At 38.5% G+C, this 18675-nt stretch overlaps 2 protein-coding genes and 1 long non-coding RNA gene across 8 annotated transcripts; 2 read left to right on the top strand and 1 right to left on the bottom strand.

Annotated features, from left to right (window-relative positions):
* Positions 1–354: 354 nt before the first annotated feature.
* Positions 355–7601, top strand: LOC110832018 (uncharacterized). Its single transcript, XM_022068640.2, has 3 exons — positions 355–640; positions 4637–4900; positions 6719–7601. Exons 1-3 carry the CDS (start codon positions 584–586, stop codon positions 6857–6859), a joined length of 462 nt encoding a protein of 153 aa, XP_021924332.1. The 5' UTR covers positions 355–583; the 3' UTR covers positions 6860–7601.
* Positions 5807–13019, bottom strand: LOC147871121 (uncharacterized). 6 transcript variants are annotated; one of them, XM_087341181.1, is made up of 4 exons: positions 10603–13019; positions 9433–9529; positions 7447–7521; positions 5807–6415 (listed from the first exon to the last, which is right to left on the bottom strand). In XM_087341181.1, exon 1 carries the CDS (start codon positions 13017–13019, stop codon positions 12348–12350), a length of 672 nt encoding a protein of 223 aa, XP_087197307.1. In that variant the 3' UTR covers positions 5807–6415; positions 7447–7521; positions 9433–9529; positions 10603–12347. The 6 variants fall into 6 exon arrangements, with proteins under 6 accessions (XP_087197307.1, XP_087197309.1, XP_087197306.1 ...); XM_087341183.1 differs by having other exon boundaries at positions 10603–11063; XM_087341180.1 differs by lacking the exon at positions 5807–6415 and adding an exon at positions 6886–7353.
* On the top strand, positions 11210–13474 carry LOC147871120 (uncharacterized). Its single transcript, XR_015532809.1, has 2 exons — positions 11210–11261; positions 12740–13474. It is a non-coding gene; the product is annotated as an uncharacterized LOC147871120 (long non-coding RNA).
* The last annotated feature ends 5201 nt before the right edge of the window (positions 13475–18675 follow it).

The following is an 18675-nucleotide window of genomic DNA, read 5'->3' as shown; positions in this document are numbered from 1 at the left end:
GCACTATCTAGTCTTTCGTTATTGCCAACAAAACTCCACAGATAAATAAATGAGGTAAGATGGATGCTTACGAAGGATAGGCAGTGATGTTTCAATACATCGTGACGTATTACAGCCATGAGAAAACTGCTAGGATTAGCTGGTCGCTTAACTACAGCAGGGCAATGTCCTTCGTGAGCGATAAGAAGCGAGCTGTATAAGCAGCCTTGGGTGTCATATGACATAAGGTAATCGCTTGTTGTGTCCTACGTGAGAGAAACACACGGCCTTCCTGCGCATGCGCAAGAGCTTTCTTGCGCATGCGCCTTACTGGCCAGCGCAGCGACTCACGCGAAAATATCAAAATATTTGATCTGATCGCTTCGCTGTAACCTAGGACAGCGCCACACAAACACCCAGTCTGATATTTCCGCTTCACCAACGCACTTTTCGTTTCGGTTTCTTATTTTCTTCGATAATGTTGATCATCGACATAAAGGCTGTGTCACGTGACCTGCGCGCAGCTTGTCAGAGGAGCAGTGGAGTATGTGCTCCAACAGTTGGATAACTGACTTGATATCAGAACAGGTAACCTGCTGGGAGCATGGAGGAACCAATGTCCACAAGAGATTCATCCCTGTCTTTAATTGGCATTCGTCGTGTAAGTACATGAGCATTAGGATGTATTTGATGTGTTTGTCTTATGAGAGACTTAAGTCTGACCATTATTATATGTGGTACTCTAAATGAATACAGTGGCATTTGTAACCTTCGTATATTTTGTGGTGTGGTGCTCTGATTTCGAATAACACCATATTTGTGGGAAGAAAAGTGATTTTTATGGACAATATTAGGATGTGGTGTGGAATAATGTCAGTCCGCATGGCTAATAGGCTAATGGTTTTGAGATATATTAACAAATATTATTAGGCGGTTGAAATGGGCAGTGAATGTCGCACAGTTAGGCGATCCAGTTGTACATGAGAGATGAATGATAAAATGGAACTTAAATAAACAGAAAGTTACGATGTGAACTGTATTCATCTGGCAAAGGGTGACAACATTTCGCTTAATTACCTCGAAGGTTGAGACTTTACGAATGAAATATTGGTTCGTTTCTCAAAACAACTTTTGCTAGAAAAGATTGTCAGTGAAACCACGGTTTCGGAGAATTAGACGTAAATACGTCTATACGGAAAGGAAGTTTATATATTGGCTTTATTCTAAATATTTCCTTTATAGATCCTTTACAATTGAGATAATTTTGATTAAGACATTGCTTATTTAACTTGAATTAGTTACGCTTAAGATGGGTCTGTGGTAGATGAATGTAATGTAAGGTAATGTTTTATAGGTAACAACAATGCCGAGTAAACAGATGTTCCTTAGGTAACCATTCTTGGTTATTTGTTGATAAACCATTGTTACACTTTTTCGTTCCACATTTTGCCGAATGACCCTTCCTTATAGACGTATTTACGTCAAAAATGTTTTGCTCACATAAATAATTACGATGAAGATGTGACCACAAATGCAACGCGCTGTATTTTAAATACTAGAGCAGGGCGCTCCTTTCGGAGTTCCTAGGGGGGGTTGGTCAAGTTTGTAAAAAGGAACCAACCTTGGTTAGTCCCGAAGGGGAGTTAGTTTAGTGTCTCATTCAAGTGTTTTAACCCCTGAGTAAGAAACTAAACTAACCACCCCGAATGGGGGGTTTAAACACTTGACCAACCCCCCGAAGTGGGTTTTTTGCGTTTTAAAATCTTGAGTAAGACGCTAAACTAACCCCCGTGTATAAACAAATATAAGGTTATATTGTTGATGACGTCATTTTTTGACGACAACGACTACTAATCCTTTCGGAGCGCTTCCTGTAATCTGATATTTTACTTCTTTACGTCGCTGATCAGAGGCCAACAGTTCTTGGTTAGTCAACTTTCTACGTCCAACCCCACCCTTGCAAGTCTTCTTTTTTATTTCCTCTTCTGTTTTTGTTGAATAGTTCTGATGTTTTAGTTCTTTACGTCGCTGTTCAGAGGCCATCTGTTCTTGATCAGTCAACATTCTACGTCCAGCAACACCATTGCTAATCTTCGTCTGTTTTTTCCTTTTCTCTTCTGTTCTTGTTGTATACGTTTTTCTATATTTATCAATGTAATTCTCCCTTCGTTTTTCTTTATTTGTTAAATAGATCTGATGGATTAGTTCTTTACGTCGCTTTTCAAAGGTCAACTGTTCTTGGTTAGTCAACTTTCTACGTCCAACCCCACCCTTTCAAATCTTCGTCTGTTTTTCTACGTGTGTTATTAATATGGTCTCTTTTAACAATGTAAGTCTTCTTTCGCTTATCCTTATTTGTTAAATAGATCTGAAGTCTTAGTTCTTTACATCCCTTTTCAGAGGCCACCTGTTCATGGTTAGTCAACTATCTACTTCCAAACCCACCCTTGCAAGTCTTCGTCTGTTTTTTCCTTTTCTCTTCTGTTCCTGTTGTATACGTTTTTCTATGTTTATCAATGTAACTCTCCCTTCGTCTTTCTTTATTTGTTAAATAGGTCTGATGGATTAGTTCTTTACGTCGCTTTTCAGAGGTCAACTGTTCTTGGTTAGTCAACTTTCTACGTCCAACCCCACCCTTGCAAGTCTTCGTTTGTTTTCTTCTGCTCTTCTGTTTTTGTTGAATAAGTTTTTCTGCGTTTATCAATGTAAATCTCCCTTCGCTTTTCTTTACTCGTTAAGTAGTTCTGATGTTTTAATTCTTTACATCGATGTTCAGAGGCCAACTGTTTTTGGTCAGACAACGTTTTACGTCCAACCCCACCCTTGCAAGTCTTCTTTTGTTTTCTTCTGCTCTTCTGTTCTTAATGAATACGTTTTTCTACGTTTATCAATGTAAGTCTTCCTTCGCTTTTCTTTATTTGTTAAATTTGTTAAATATATCTGATGTTTGAGTTTTTACGTCGCTGTTCAGAGGCAAACTGTTTTTGGTCAGACAACTTTCTACGTCCAATCCCACCCTTGCAAATCTTCGTCTGTTTTTCTACGTGTGTCGTTAATATGGTCTAGTTTATCAATGTAAGTCTTTTTTCGCTTTTCTTTATTTCTTAAATATGTCTGATGTTGTAGTTCTTTACGTCGCTGTTCAGAAGTCAACAGTTCTTGTTCAGTCCACTTTTTACGTCCAGCCCCACCCTAGCAAATCTTCGTCTTATAATCGATCATAAAGTCAGTTTTCATAATAGTTTTCGTAATCGTAATATATCGAATGCGTATCAGTTTACCTTGTTGAAGTTGTTGGAGTTTGTACTTCAAATACTTGACAACGTCTTCTTTCACTTTTCAGATGTTTTAGGCCAACTGTCAGTCAATATTCAAGAATGCGAAGTGTTCCTTCTGGAGCAGTGATAGTGCGACTGACTTGATATTTTTTTATTTCTTTGTTGTGAAGCGTTATATTTGTTTACTCGACATTGTTGTGTTCCACAACAATGCCGAGTAAACAAATATCTGTTGGCATTGTTGATGACGTCATTTGTCTGTCTAAAGAATCTAATATAGAACATATGGAATATAATTGTCAACAATGGACAAGATACGCAGCTGTGTCAATAATAGAAAACTTGTTATGCTGTCTTAATTGTTGTAAATGAACTGATTTAGTTCCCGTGATTCCCGCAACGTGAAGAGTGCTTGAAGTCGTTCAGTATTCATTATCTTTCATCCATTATGAGGGAGTTAACGTTCAATTTGTGCGGGGCATCCTTCAAGTAATAAAGAGAGAACATCCTTCGAGTACAATAACACATTTTGTGGAATTAAATAGTTCAGGTGTTCGGATACAATCCGTAGAAGACAGACGGGAATAATTTTAAATGCCCCTCGCCGTGTGGTTTAATTGCCCATGGATTAACACTCGTTTGTCTACAGGTAGAGAAGGACATTTTTAAATCGAGTATTCATAAGGAAAGTCTACATAGAGTTAGTAACAATAATGTAGACAGAGTACTGTCCACAGATGACGAGAAAATCCCTGCAAGGGGGAGTCGTGCGGTGCGGGGGGAATGTTTACTGCATGGTCGACTAGAGGGCTGCTATTGGTGGGAAGTGCGATACGTCAGAGTTTTACGCTACTACACAGACTGAAAACATCAAGCAGTTAAGAGTAGCGTGTAGTGAGTGCAACTGTACTGTGTTTTGTGGGTGTTGCGATAATATTCTGGATTAAATCGCTGTGCCACTGTGAGGTAATCTTAAATCTCTACCCATTAGAACACATGAAAGCCTGTCGTCTGTTGTTCGTTCACTGGTTGTGGAACGAATGCTTTTAGGATCGGTCGTCACTCACCGCGAAATTTCGCGCATGCGCGTATATCGAATTCCTAGCAGGGACTTTCTCCTGGTCTGTGGACTGCAGTAAATTTTGTAACAGTCAAAAGCATAAGATTCCCTCACCGTTATATTCATAAATATACTTGGACATCTGCTGATTGTGTCACACGTAATCAGATCGTGTTCTGACAAAAGACAACGCGCTAGTACGTATATTAGATGTCAGATCCTTTTGATTCTTTAATCCTTTTAAAGAAATTAATATTTAGAGCAATGACGGTACATATAAGTAGAGAAACGAAGTCTGCACACAGTTGTTTGCTTGTAGAATGCACTTCCTGTAGACCAGGCAAGTGACAGTGATACCAATAATTCGAGCGGTTCGCATAGTGATACGTCTCCCTCTAGTATCCTGCAGGATCTTCCCGCAAGCATTGGCGAACAAGAGGATAAGCCATCACAGTCGAATGAGGATCTTAACTCATCAGATGACTGTGTCTTTGTGGGCTATGTGAAGCCTCGTCATCAGAGGACACCCGAAGTCATCACGTTGCTATCGTCTGACCTAGAGGCAGATGAAGGCGAAGAGATGGTAAGTCCAGCAATGTTTGCACGCTGTGTGCTGCCAAATGTACATATTCTCTTTTACTTCCTAACCTAAAAATAGTTGAAATGAACAGAAGAGGAGAAAGTGGGTTTGGTTGCGATACTGAGAGTGCCACTGCTTTCGTTATAAAATCATTTGAGGCCAATGAACTAATGGACAGATTCTGCTAGTCCTGGCCATTCCTTAGATAGTGGTTTTTGTTTGAGTTTAATTGAGATGTGCCATATTTTTTACAATTTAGATGTAGATTAACCCTGAGTTGAGAACAGCAGACCAGCACATCCTACACAGAATGTTAGTAATGCTGACGTCTTAGGGCAACTGATTGTTACGATAGTGCTCTGAAAGATGAAATTGTGAGGTTCTCACGGCACTGAATATGAAGATGGCTGGGCTTTGGCACCACGTAGTCTGGTTGAAGTTTATCACTGCCTCCATCATCAGTGTGGCGAGTAAGCTGCACATGTCAAATTAGTTTGAGAAAGATGGATCAGTGGGGGTGTAGGGTCAGGATCGGTTGAAGGCCTGAGAGCCAATAGGAGATGAGGTCATGCCGCAGCCTGGCCAGCAGCAGGAGGACAAACATGCAAGAGCGAATGATCTGAGCAAGCCGCCACGGTGGTCTAGTGGTTAGAACGCTGGCCTTGTAATCCTGGGGTCTCGGGTTCGATTCCCGGCGGTGCCCGAATTTATAACTTGTGTTGGGCAAGGCAGTGGTCTAGGCAACACGGAGTTTTCCTCCGTGGCATCCCAACAATTACTCCATTCACACACAGAAGAAGGCAATGGCAAACCACTTCTGGATCATCTGCCAAGAACGTATATGAACAGGTCCCAGGATGGAAGGATCCTGTTCATATGGACCTGTCGTCACACAGAACACTAAATAAATAAAATAGAATAAATGTCTGTATTATACATATCTGTTGTATGGTAAACCACAATATAAGTTAAGTATGGGAACGTATAAAATTTGTCAGCAATTTCACAATTATCGCTGCCCCAGAAGGGTTTTAGCAGTAGCATCACAGTTTGTGAGAGGACACTGGAAGATGTTTGAATCACTTGTATGTTTGGTGCCGCTCCCGACATCTTTAAATTTGTACAACATGTATGTTTTTAATCCATATTGGCTTTCTGTAGTGGCATATATGGTACCTAACTAAGCCTCCCCTTGTAGTATCATCCTACATTTTATTCAATTTGGGTTTGTGTGGTTTTCTGGATTTCAGTTTCATTGCAGGGACAATGCAAGTATTGTTTTAGTTATGGGAAGACGGGAATATAAACCATTGGATTTCATGACCATTTCATCCAGCAGCACATCTTTATTGAGTATTTCAGTTTTTATATGATTGGCTACGGACTGGATGACTGGGGTTCGATCCCCGACGAGGGCAGAGGATTTTTACTCTAGCCTCTCCTCCTATCCAGTGTGTACCACGGTCCTTTCCTGGGGGTAAAGCGCGGACAGGGTGTGATGCCGACCACTCACCCCATCTAGTGACAAGGTCAAGAATGAGTAGGATCTATATTTCCACTCCCCTCAGGCGCCTACATGGCGTATTGTGGGGCAGCTTAACTTTTATAACATATATAGTATATAGCAGTGACAAGGTTGATCAATGTCATGAAACAGAATGTATCTGTGACAACCAGATTCACCTTTCCTTATTTTCTATGCTGGTTTTCAATTTGAAAAAGATTCTGTTTTTGTTTACGCTAGTAACAGGACAGGTGGAACAACCCACTTACCATTCTAGTCTTAACAGTTATTACATTTGGTTTTGTGTTTTGGTTCAGGAGTTGACCCAGATGACACGCACATACTCCAGTGATATATTTCTCTCACCAGCAAGCTCTCCATCCGGATCAGAAAACAACATAGTTCAAACACCTTACTTGAAAAGGCCACATTTGAAAACCTTACGAAGTGAATTTTAAAGGGACATAATGGTCCCTGATCAACAGAGTTTTCAACCATATTATTTTATTCATAACTTTAAGTATTTGAAGTTCAATGTTAACTACATGTTCCACCATTTTAACAATCAATATCTCTTATAATTTGCATTTATGGTTTTCATGATTCTCAGAATAAACAGCAATTATTTCCTTAAACAGCGTTATCCATCTGATCTCTGTAATGCTTTTGCTGTGAATAACAATGCTGACAATGAATTTGTTGTGGTTTCCTACCAACTTGTATTAATTGTGTTCATAACTTTTTCATCTTTGAAGAACATTATTTTATATGTGAAAATGTATTTTGCAAAACGAAAGTTTTACTTGCTTTTAACAGCTCATATACGAACACAGTTCTCTTGAAAGTTTAAACTACATTTCCAAAGAAAAATATATCTCTTAACTACAGGTCTTCCTTTTCAAACAAAATGGCTTCGCAGTCTTATGGCAGAGTTCCATGTACTGGCTCGGTACTAAAAGGGATAATGCAGTTTTTCAGTAACTATTCTCACCCTTACAACAGATATAGCTCTTTAAATCCTCCTTCTGATTGTAGTTCAACTCACAGTCATCTTGAGGTCTGCAGATTTCATGAATGGCATCCACAACATTTTGTGGTGATGGAAAACCTTTATGTGTCACTGTAAAACATAATTATCACAATTAAATCAGAAATAAATGTAACAAATAAACTTAGTGCTGCAGTATGATTACTTCAATATTCATACTCGTCCACCGATTTTACAGTTCCACTGAAGGGTTCTACATACCAGATGGCCCATTTTTAAAAATGTACATGACTATAAATTATTTTATTTTATACAACTCTGCAAACTTTATCAATCTTCTCAAAATGAGCATTACACAAGTAATACATATATCCCATACACATCTACAACTTTTATTTCAAATCTTTTTTCAATATGATATAATTTTAATTCAATACAAGGAAAAATAATTTACAACATTACGCAGAAAACCTGTAATGTAATTAAAAAATCATGCCAAGTTCCGTATTCAGAGCTGAAATCTGGACCACCAACCCAAAGCTCTTGATAAAAAAATGCCTTATTTCTGCTTAACCCCTTTGGTGCCAAATTATTTTAAAGCAATTGTACAAACTAATGATAATGAGAATGATTTGAGGTTTTCACAATGGTGAGTATGAAGATTTCCGTCTTCTGGATAATGAATTTCAGCATTGGAAACAAATTTATGGCCTGGATTATTTAAAAATAAAGTGATAGAACTTTTTCACAATTAACTTTTATGAAATAAAATGGTCTCACAATAACAAACAAAAATGAAAAAGAGAACAAATACCAATAATTGATAAGAATGGAAAAAATATTGCTCGTTTTTCATAAAAACCTCATATATATTCTGTTTTCAATGCCTGATGTATTTTGTTTCCCAGAGAATGTTCAGCGGCCTGACCACATGACCCATTAACAAAATCCATTACCATAAATCTTGGCACACCTCATCTGAGGCAAACAGAAAAGTGTCTTTTTCAGTAGGAGCCAGAGTATTATTAACAGAACCCAATACCATCTACAGAAAATACAAGGAGGCTGCACACATGGCACTACTCGCCAATCCTATCACCCGGCCTAGTTTGGATTTATCTCCTATTTGGATTCCTGTCATCTCTGAAGAAATCCAAGTTGGGCATCGAGTTTCAAATTAATATTCATGTGTATTTATTCCCACCTTTTGTGGGTTTTTTTTATCGTGTTCAATGAATTTTGATTTCTACTTCTATTCTTTTATGTCCCACGGATTGATGGTGTGTTAATGCCTTTTTATTCCGGGACTTTCACTTTTTTACTTTGTCCGGAGGTAGGGATTAGCTCTATCTAGTGGGCCCAACTGTGTAGGAACCTGAAGACGGAGATAGAGTCCCATCTCCGAAACGTCGTTTTACGTTTTATATTTACTAGATGATGGATAATATCCAAGTAAATTTTTATTCAATTGACTCTTCACCATCTTCAAGAAGTTTTAGATTTGAATTACAATATCTACAGCCTGAATACATTTCTGTGGGATTTCCAGTGTACGTTCACTGCTCATGCATGTAGAGAGGGATCCAAAATCAACTTGGGGTGTGAATTTGATAGTACTCTCACACTCTTTAACCCTAACAGATTCATCATCATGCACCATGAGACTTTCAGTTTTCTGAAGAAAAAAACACTTTAGTTCTTTGCTACAGAGTATCACAGTATCACTTTCAATAGCTGTATGTACCATAATGTTCAGAACTGAACACTTATAAATTTTACAACACATACACTGGAAGACAAAGTTACAGTGATACAAAGGGAAACTAACTTTTTAAATTAACTCTGATATGGCAAAACTTGAGACTTTCACAACGATAAGTATGAAGATGGCTGTCATCTGGGATGTCGCACTGTGTAGTCTGGTACAAGTTGATCAATGTCTCAAAGGAACGTACTGCCTCCATCACAAGTTGTATGTCTTTACATCCACATCAACATTACCAGCAGCAACAGCTTACACTTGTTAAATTAAACCAAACATACCTCTGGCAGCTCTCGAGTACTGTACAAGTTTTTCCTCCCATTAAAAGCTGGATATCGATCAGGAAAATTTATCCGCCTGAATTCTTCCTTTGCACGTCTGAAATAAGGAATTATGTATAATTACACAAAATGTTATACAGTTTCAACAGTAGTTCTAACAAAACTAGAAACATAGAGAAACATGATATATTTATAAGCATAAAAATTCAATACAACATACACAATCTGCATAACATACATGTTTATAATAGAAGCAACCTAGTCTTCTACACTGTGCAATAACATTTTAACAGCAAGATTTTTTGACATTACAAACCAAACTACTTGAGTCTTAACAATGCTAGTACCTGGAAATGTCATTAACTTCAAGAAAGCTAGATGTTACATACCATAAGTTTACATTTCAACTTATATAATTTGAATATTTATTGTTATACAAAACAATGTACATAACCTCAAAACAAAATATCTCTTATGACAAATAAACATAGTTTATATAAAGCTCATGCAATGGACCCAAACCTGTAAATGAACAGGTCAATACTCTCTCTGTTGTAAGAATTATCATACATTTAGTATTTACTGCCTTAAGATCACCTGGTATAGTAGAAATATGTCAAAACAGAAAAATGTCATGAAAGTCTGACTGAATAAAGCTGTGCAAACAGTTTATCATTAATAGTTTTATTAAATACTCACCAGGATGGAACTGTTCTTATCAGATCACTACAGTTCATACACTAACCAAAGATCCTGATTGTATCCTCCAAGTGTGGTTACAAATGCAACAAATAATGCTATAATGGAGGCAGCAGTCATTAATTCATAATCACAATGAGAAAAGACCTGATTGCAATGTACTCTTAAATGCAGCAACATTACGTTTGGTCCCCAAAGTCTTGGCTAGCTCCTAAAATTGTAATGAATTTTACCAACACTGACAATGTTGACAATAACAAACTTTAATCAAAATCTACCTGTAAGTATATAAGCAATGCATTGATTCTACCAAATTGTATAAATACAAAACATAACATTTAGCCTCCTACGTATTAACAACATACAAATTAATGTGAGAAAATTAACATCATATTATTCTGAGTTATCAGAGTAGCAAAAGGTCTTTATTACATGAAAGTCATTAAAAGTTTTAATATTATTCAAACTGACCTAAACAAGATAGACAACAGGTAAAAGCCAAGAAGAAATTCATTTTTGCTGCTAGCTACACAAATATCCATGGATGTCCAAAGTCTTTGAAGGCAGAAAAGTTCAGTATTTGTTAGATTTCACATGCAACATATCTTCAAAACATCGTAAAAACTGATTTAGTTCTTAGGAATGTTTCAAAATGAAGTTCAGAACCCGAATAACTTGACCTAAGAGAGATAAAGTGACGACTGAGAACAGAAAACTGCGTAATAAAGATTCAGAATTATTTATTTTCAACGGGCACTGATACTGTTGCAGTAACTGAATAGAAATCTGATTGGTTGTTGGATGTAATAAATACTGACACTTCAAGATATGGCTCACTTCAGTTCACAGTTGTACTAATACAGTCCTTGTTCTGTAACAACTCACTAAAGCTGACGAAACATATCCGCCATGTTGTGACGTCACAGTCAACGCCCAGTGAACGCGAATGCATGATCAGCACACAATGGAATAAAATTTTCTAGGCTTTGAAGACTTTCGATTTGTTTGCTACAGTCCAGCAAAAGAAGAGAACATAATTTATGATGGCCAGCGTCCATATTCCTGCGATTTGTGTAACAAGTCATTCATCGATCAGCATAACCTGAAGACCCATCAGCGTACGCACAGTGGTGAAAGGCTATATTCCTGTGATGTAACAAATCATTCAGTTTTCAGGGTAATCTGAAAACAACATCTGCTCATCCACAGTGGATCATGTTAAAACCTCTATATAATATTAAAGAATAACTACAGAATAAACTTTATATACTATAATCAATAAACTGAATGTTTATTTAAATTCTCATTCATCAAAACCAAAAGTAAATAAAATATTTTCAGACACACTGTGACCCCATATTCCCTTTTATTGCACCCACCTTGTCAGAGTGATGCATAAATAGGTTACCAAGAGATGGACTTTCATCATCTGAGCTTGAACTGTCATTCAGTTCAAGAGGAGGTTCACCATCATCAGTCTCTTTGTCATTCCCATAGAAACTCTTGCAGTCAACATCCAGAACTGAAGAGGTGTCTCTTAACCCTACTACAGCAGTGTTACATGAAGGATTTGAGTCACTAAAGTTGCCAATTATTTCGTATGTTTTAGACACTTCAATTTCCTTTTTAAGAATTAATTATTTTAGATCAGTAGATGTGTTATGTTCAGATCTTTGTCCAACTTCTATAACAGCAAACTGTGAAGATCTACCCACTATTTTCAAACCGCTGTCAGCATGTGAAATCTGTCTTGTTAGTTGGATCTAGAATTACATATTCAGAATCACGCCATGCAGTTAGTGATCTCTTCTGTCTTGTCGATTCTGTCCATCATCTGAAGGCAGAGTGAAGGTAGGTTATCACTTGAGGTTGCATGCATTTTCACACAGTAACCAGGATTGGACACTTTAGGTGGGGAATCATTCAATTTATCAACTGATTCTGTTTGAAGTTGAGTTAGACGGAGACATGCAGTTGGATCACTACTAGCAACTGCACTCACCCTGATAATTTCTTCATCTGATAATCGTTGAGATCGTGGTTGCTCCACATTTTCCAGTGATAATCTAGCAATTTTTTTGTTAGAGATAATTGTCAAAGTAGCACCTCCATGAACATCATGCAACATCTTCCTTGTGTCTCCTTGGACATTAGTTGATTTAACAGTTGACTCAGAATCAGTCTCTGGTGCAGACTCCTCAGCGATTTCCAACATTTCAACGGAATGGGGGCCAAACTCTTACCATTGTTTCTATGCTTCTGCTGGGGTAGACCACATGCTTAATGGGTTCCAAAGAAGAGACTACTGACTTTAAAATTCCCTTTATCTCCACTACTTGGCAAGGATCTGCCTCTGGTTTGGAGCCTACATGCTCCACCTTGGCATTACTGGTCACAAGTGTGTTCGTTGACACTTGAGAGAAGAGTATACTGTCCTTTGCCAAGCAAAATGTATCCATTTCATCTGCATCTTGAGAAGAATGTGCAGGAGATTCTAATGTTTTCACAATATCCCCTTGGTTTCGATCAGCAATAACTTCAGTTTCAGTTGCTATGCTACTTTTATCTTTTTCTTCTCCTTTATTTATAATTATTCCATCTGTTTCAGGTAATTTCACTGTTCTTATTTCATCTTGTACTGCACTCACAAAATATCTATGCTGAGTATCGTCATAAATGACAATTTCCGGATACTGCCTTACTTCTGCTGGTGGTTCAGATTCCATTCGCTCCTCAGGTTTTTCTGGTGTGTTCCCTACAAGAGGTCTACTTGCTCCTTCACCCTGAATTTTTCTAACTTCATCTTCGTCTAATAAATCTTCAAATACAGGATTCAGATAGCCCATACATTCCTGTTCTACTGCATCATGTTCGATAAATTCTAACATAAACTAGAAACGTAGAGAAACAGGACATATTTATAAGCATAAAAATTCAAAATAGCATACACAATCTGCATAACACCTTTAATCTACCAAGATCCTAACGACGCATAATAAAACAGCAAGATTTTTGAAATTACAGACCAAACTACTTGGGTCTTAACAATGCTAGTACCTGGAAATGTCATTAAATTCAAGAAAGCTAGATGTTACATACCATAAGTTTATATTTCAACTTATATAATCTGTACATAAGCTCAAATTATCTCTATCAAAATATCTCTTATGACAAACATAGTTCATACAAAGCCCATGCAATGGATCCACACATGTAAATGAATTAATGCTCAATCATATCTTTGTTGTAACAATTACTATACATTTAGTATTTACTGCCTTAAGATCACCTGGTATAGTAAAATTTCATAAATGTCTGACTGAATAAAGCTGTGCAAACAGTTTATCATTAATAGTTTCGATATTTTAATATTTTCCGTCAAATCACAATTTTAATAAGATAATAAAATATAAAATATTTAAAATATCATTTCACGTTCCGCATCGAATTTCAGTATTAAACCTCGACCCGACACAGTAATACTTCTAGATGTCTTCCGCTAGACACGTCATGTCTCTATCAACTCATCACCGACTAATATTGAACATCAGATGAACCACGCCATATAAAAAACAATACCTTCGTTCTAATATATAAGAGTAATCTGATAATAACATTTTCAATAAACTGCATAACATTGTAAATGATTGTAATTCGAGTTTTAGATTTACCAATCTAATTTATACCTGAGGACGGTTAAATATAACCGAAACATGTCGTAAGAGACGTTCCAATTTGTAAATCGATCATTCGACGCGGAAAGTGAAATGATATTTTAAATATTTTATATTTTATTAAAATTGTGATTTGACGGAAAATATTAACCTAATTCGCAATATGACGCAAATATACTACCTTATTAATAGTTTTATTAAATAATGGAACTGTTCTTATCAGATCACTACAGTTCATACGCTAACCAAAGATCCTGATTGTATCCTCCAAGTGTGGTTACAACTGCAACAATCAGTAAGCTTATGACCCTTTCAAGGCAACCTCACAATTCATTCAGACCCGCAATTTCAAAACCACTTGGTCACTAGGAATCTAAAGTGTGCAACTGCAGTGCGGTGGCCACATAACCAACATTGCAACCTGTAACTCTAGCTACTTACTTCTACCTTGTTCACTGCGATAGGCTCTTACACCAATTTAAATCAACAGCTACTGAATTTCCACATGCAAGTTACAAAAACTGAGGCTGCCACCACGTGTCTGTGGGTCATCCCAACCACATCGCCTGATGAATTGTCCATCATGCACAATGATCATGTCAGCTCCCGGAGCAAAGTCTTGCTACCTCCGTAGTAATGATGCGTAACGGCTGAAGTATCCCATATGCTTGCATTCACGCCTGCCTGAAACAAAACCATGTACAGAAATAAACATCCGCATTGAGAGACCAGTATTAATTCTTACTACGAAGGCACTCTACACCACATTAATAACCTACTGGCAACTAATCCGGCCTTTCGTGCAACCAAAATATTTCCCACTTTACGTACTTCACACAGGAGAAAGATGACAAACTTCAGCTCAAATAAACTTGCAAGCCCTGGCAATATAAGAGTAAAGCTGCACTCGACTGGGCATACATCCTACCATCACGCCGTCCGAAGGAAACAATAACAGCAGAGGAGCTGCGCCATTTTCTCGCACGCAGGGACGGCAACGTCTGAAAAACAGCGAACATTTTCCGCAACCGCCGGGGCACGAGGGATATTCGATGATCATTATGTGCGCACCCTGACGAACTCTCCTGTCATCTACCGACAATTCCCCTGAGGTACATGGCCGTCAACGAACACTACACGGCACTGCCAAATCAAATGCTGCCTGAAATACCACTCCACAGATTGTAAACTTATAAGGTTCTGAAACGTACTTCTGTGACTACCATTAGTGACATCTTCTCACTTAATAATGGCAGGAACTAGAGGACTGAAAATGAAGGAGAAACGAGCCTACCAACGTCGCCTATAAGAAACCAACTACCAAACACTTCCATAACCTCAAAAATCTTAAAATAATTTACGAAACCAACCACACCCAATAAAGTACAGCTCAATCAACTTAGCACGAAGCACTATGAAACAAATAACCAACAATTCGCCACTAGATCGCCTACATCCTAGCGCACATTTATCACATAACCTCTCGGTCACCGGGTTGTTACTGCACCGAGCAACGTTTGACACCCTGCTCAGATCGATACTAGACACGAATATTGAATACCTGCACGTCTACCTCCGAAACGTTGGTTGACATCTACCAGACTACACAGCGTAACAACCGAGAAGATAGAAATCTTCACACACATCGCCCTGATGATGGAGGTAGTATGACCTCCGAAACGTTGGTTGACATCTACCAGACTACACAGCGCAATAACCCAGAAGACGGAAAACTTTATACACATCGCCCTGATGATGGAGGCAGTATGACCCCCAAAACGTTGGTTGACATCTACCAGACTACACAGCGCAACAACCCAGAAAACAGAAATCTTCATACTCATCGCCCTGAAGATGTAGGCAGTATGACCTTCGAAACGTTAGTTGACATCTACCAGACTACACAGCGTAACAACCGAGAAGATAGAAATCTTCATACTCATCGCCCTGATGACGGAGGCAGTATGGCCTCTGAAACGTTGGTTAACATCTACCAGACTACACAGCGTAACAACCGAGAAGATAGAAATCTTCACACACATCGCCCTGATGATGGAGGTAGTATGACCTCCGAAACGTTGGTTGACATCTACCAGACTACACAGCGCAACAACCCAGAAGACAGAAAACGTTATACACATCGCCCTGATGATGGAGGTAGTATGACCCCCGAAACGTTGGTTGACATCTACCAGACTACACAGCGCAACAACCCAGAAAACAGAAATCTTCATACTCATCGCCCTGAAGATGGAGGCAGTATGACCTCCGAAACGTTGGTAAACATCGACCAGACTACACAGCGCAACAACCGAGAAGATAGAAATCTTCATACTCATCGCCCTGATGACGGAGGCAGTATGGCCTCTGAAACGTTGGTTAACATCTACCAGACTACACAGCGTAACAACCGAGAAAATAGAAATTTTCACACACATCGCCCTGATGATGGAGATAGTATGACCTCCGAAACGTTGGTTGACATCTACCAGACTACACAGCGCAACCCAGAAGACAGAAAACTTTATACACATCGCCCTAAAGATGGAGGCAGTATGACCCCCGAAACGTTGGTTGACATCTACCAGACTACACAGCGTAACAACCGAGAAGGTAGAAGTCTTCATACTCATCGCCCTGATGACGGAGGCAGTATGGTCTCTGAAACGTTGGTTCACATCTACCAGACTACACAGCGTAACAACCGAGAAGATAGAAATCTTCATACTCATCGCCCTGAAGATGGAGGCAGTATGACCTCCGAAACGTTGGTTGACATCTACCAGACTACACAGCGTAACAACCGAGAAGATATAAATCTTCATACTCACCACTGTGAAAACTTCAAATATCGCCCCGAAAATGGAGGCACTACGACCACCGAAACGTTAGTAAAATCTACCTGGGTACACAGCTCAACAACCCAGAAGACAGAAATCTTCATGCTCACCGCTGTGAAAACTTCAAATATCGCCCTTAAGATGGAGGCAGTATGACCCTCGAAACGTTGGTTGACATCGACCAGACTACACAGCACAACAACCCAGAAGACAGAAATCTTCATACTCATCGCCCTGAAGATGGAGGCAGTATGACCTCCGAAACGTTGGTTGACATCTACCAGACTACACAGCGTAACAACCGAGAAGATATAAATCTTCATACTCACCACTGTGAAAACTTCAAATATCGCCCTGAAGATGGAGGCACTACGACCACCGAAACGTTAGTAAAAATCTACCTGGGTACACAGCGCAACATCCCAGAAGACAGAAATCTTCATGCTCACCGCTGTGAAAACTTCAAATATCGCCCTTAAGATGGAGGCAGTATGACCCTCGAAACGTTGGTTGACATCGACCAGACTACACAGCACAACAACCCAGAAGACAGAAATCTTAATACTCACCGCTGTCAAAACTTTAAATATCGCCCTGAAGATGGAGGCAGTGTGACCTTCAAAATGTTAGTAAAGATATACCTGACTACACAGCTCAGCATCCCAGAAGACAGGAATCTTCATTCTCACCGCTGAGAAAACGTCAAATATCGCCCTGAAGATGGAGGCAGTATGGCCCCCGAAGCGTTGGTTGACATCGACCAGACTACACAGCGCTACATCCCAGAAGACAGAAATCTTCATTAAAATATATAATAAAATACAGGTCAATACACAAAACTTTATTAGGATGTTAAAATTTAAATGTTAAAATTTTAAATTTTAAATTTGCGCTATTCATCTCTATAAGGATGTTACATTTGAGCGCTTTCATTCATTTTCCACAACATGTTTCGCTGTAATACATCATCTTCAGGTGTTGTTGTTTAAAACTATTTTATATTTCAATGAATGAATAATGAATTATTGAAAGGCATGCATTGAAATATAAAATAGTTTTACACAACAACACCTGAAGATGATGTATTACATCGAAACATGTTGTGGAAAATGAATGAAAGTGCTCAAATGTAACATCCTTATAGAGATGAATAGCGCAAATTTAAAATTTAAAATTTTAACATTTAAATTTTAACATCCTAATAAAGTTTTGTGTATTGATCTGTATTTTATTATATATTTTAATCAAAAACACAAACATGACGCATGTAAACCTTGAAAGAAATCTTCATACTCAGCGCTGAGAAAACTTCAAATATCGTCCTGAAGATGGAGGCAGTGTGACCTCCGAAACGTTGTTAAACATCTACCAGACTACACAGCGCTACATCCCAGAAGACAGAAATCTTCATACTAAGCGCTGAGAAAACTTCAAATATCGCCCTGAAGATGGAGGCAGTGTGACCTCCGAACTTTACCTTTAAACCCTTTAAATCGAATGGTAAGTATACGTACCACCTGCTCCAACAATCAGTAAGACTTTGTTTTTATGGGTTTTGTGTGGTTCTCGCCGTAATCAGAGGTCAATTCCTTAAACAGCGTCAACCAGTTGATCTCTGTAATGGTGAAGAGTTGTGTTTTCTTCGCGGTAAGGACTGGATCCTTAAATATCATTCAAGGATTCATTTTCTAAGAGCATTCTGACATTCCTTTCAATCCATGAATGTACTTCAAATTCGCTACTTTTATAGAATTAAATTCTTCAAGATTATCATCATTTCCCTTCAACTGTTTACTGAGCCTGAGTTCAGTGTTATTCATGGAACAGGGCGCCATACCCTAAGCCAGATCAGTCCACTCCACACCATGTACGTTTAACGATGTCTGAATTGCGTGGAGTTCTACTCTCACGCCTTTATGGAGTGCGCTTTAGGCTGAGAGCTAAGTTTTTAATATTATCATTAATCAGTGCGTGGCTTGCGTTACGCAGTGGTGTTAAGACATCGCGAAGAATGACGTATTCTCCTTTAG

Source organism: Zootermopsis nevadensis, unplaced genomic scaffold (genome assembly GCF_977971745.1).
Source record: "Zootermopsis nevadensis isolate Lab colony 2312 unplaced genomic scaffold, Znev_1.0 Znev_ptg000064l, whole genome shotgun sequence".
Classification (NCBI taxonomy): domain Eukaryota; kingdom Metazoa; phylum Arthropoda; class Insecta; order Blattodea; family Termopsidae; genus Zootermopsis; species Zootermopsis nevadensis.
This window is presented reverse-complemented; position numbering and strand designations above follow the sequence as displayed.

Bases quoted from the DNA above. Each gene is read 5' to 3' on its own strand.
- LOC110832018 (XM_022068640.2), top strand. From the start codon at position 584: ATGGAGGAACCAATGTCCACAAGAGATTCATCCCTGTCTTTAATTGGC. The intron at 641-4,636 runs GTAAGTACATGA...GTTTGCTTGTAG, and splicing joins CTTTAATTGGCATTCGTCGT to AATGCACTTCCTGTAGACCA. The intron at 4,901-6,718 runs GTAAGTCCAGCA...GTTTTGGTTCAG, and splicing joins CAGATGAAGGCGAAGAGATG to GAGTTGACCCAGATGACACG.
- LOC147871121 (XM_087341181.1), bottom strand. From the start codon at position 13,019: ATGTTAGAATTTATCGAACATGATGCAGTAGAACAGGAATGTATGGGC.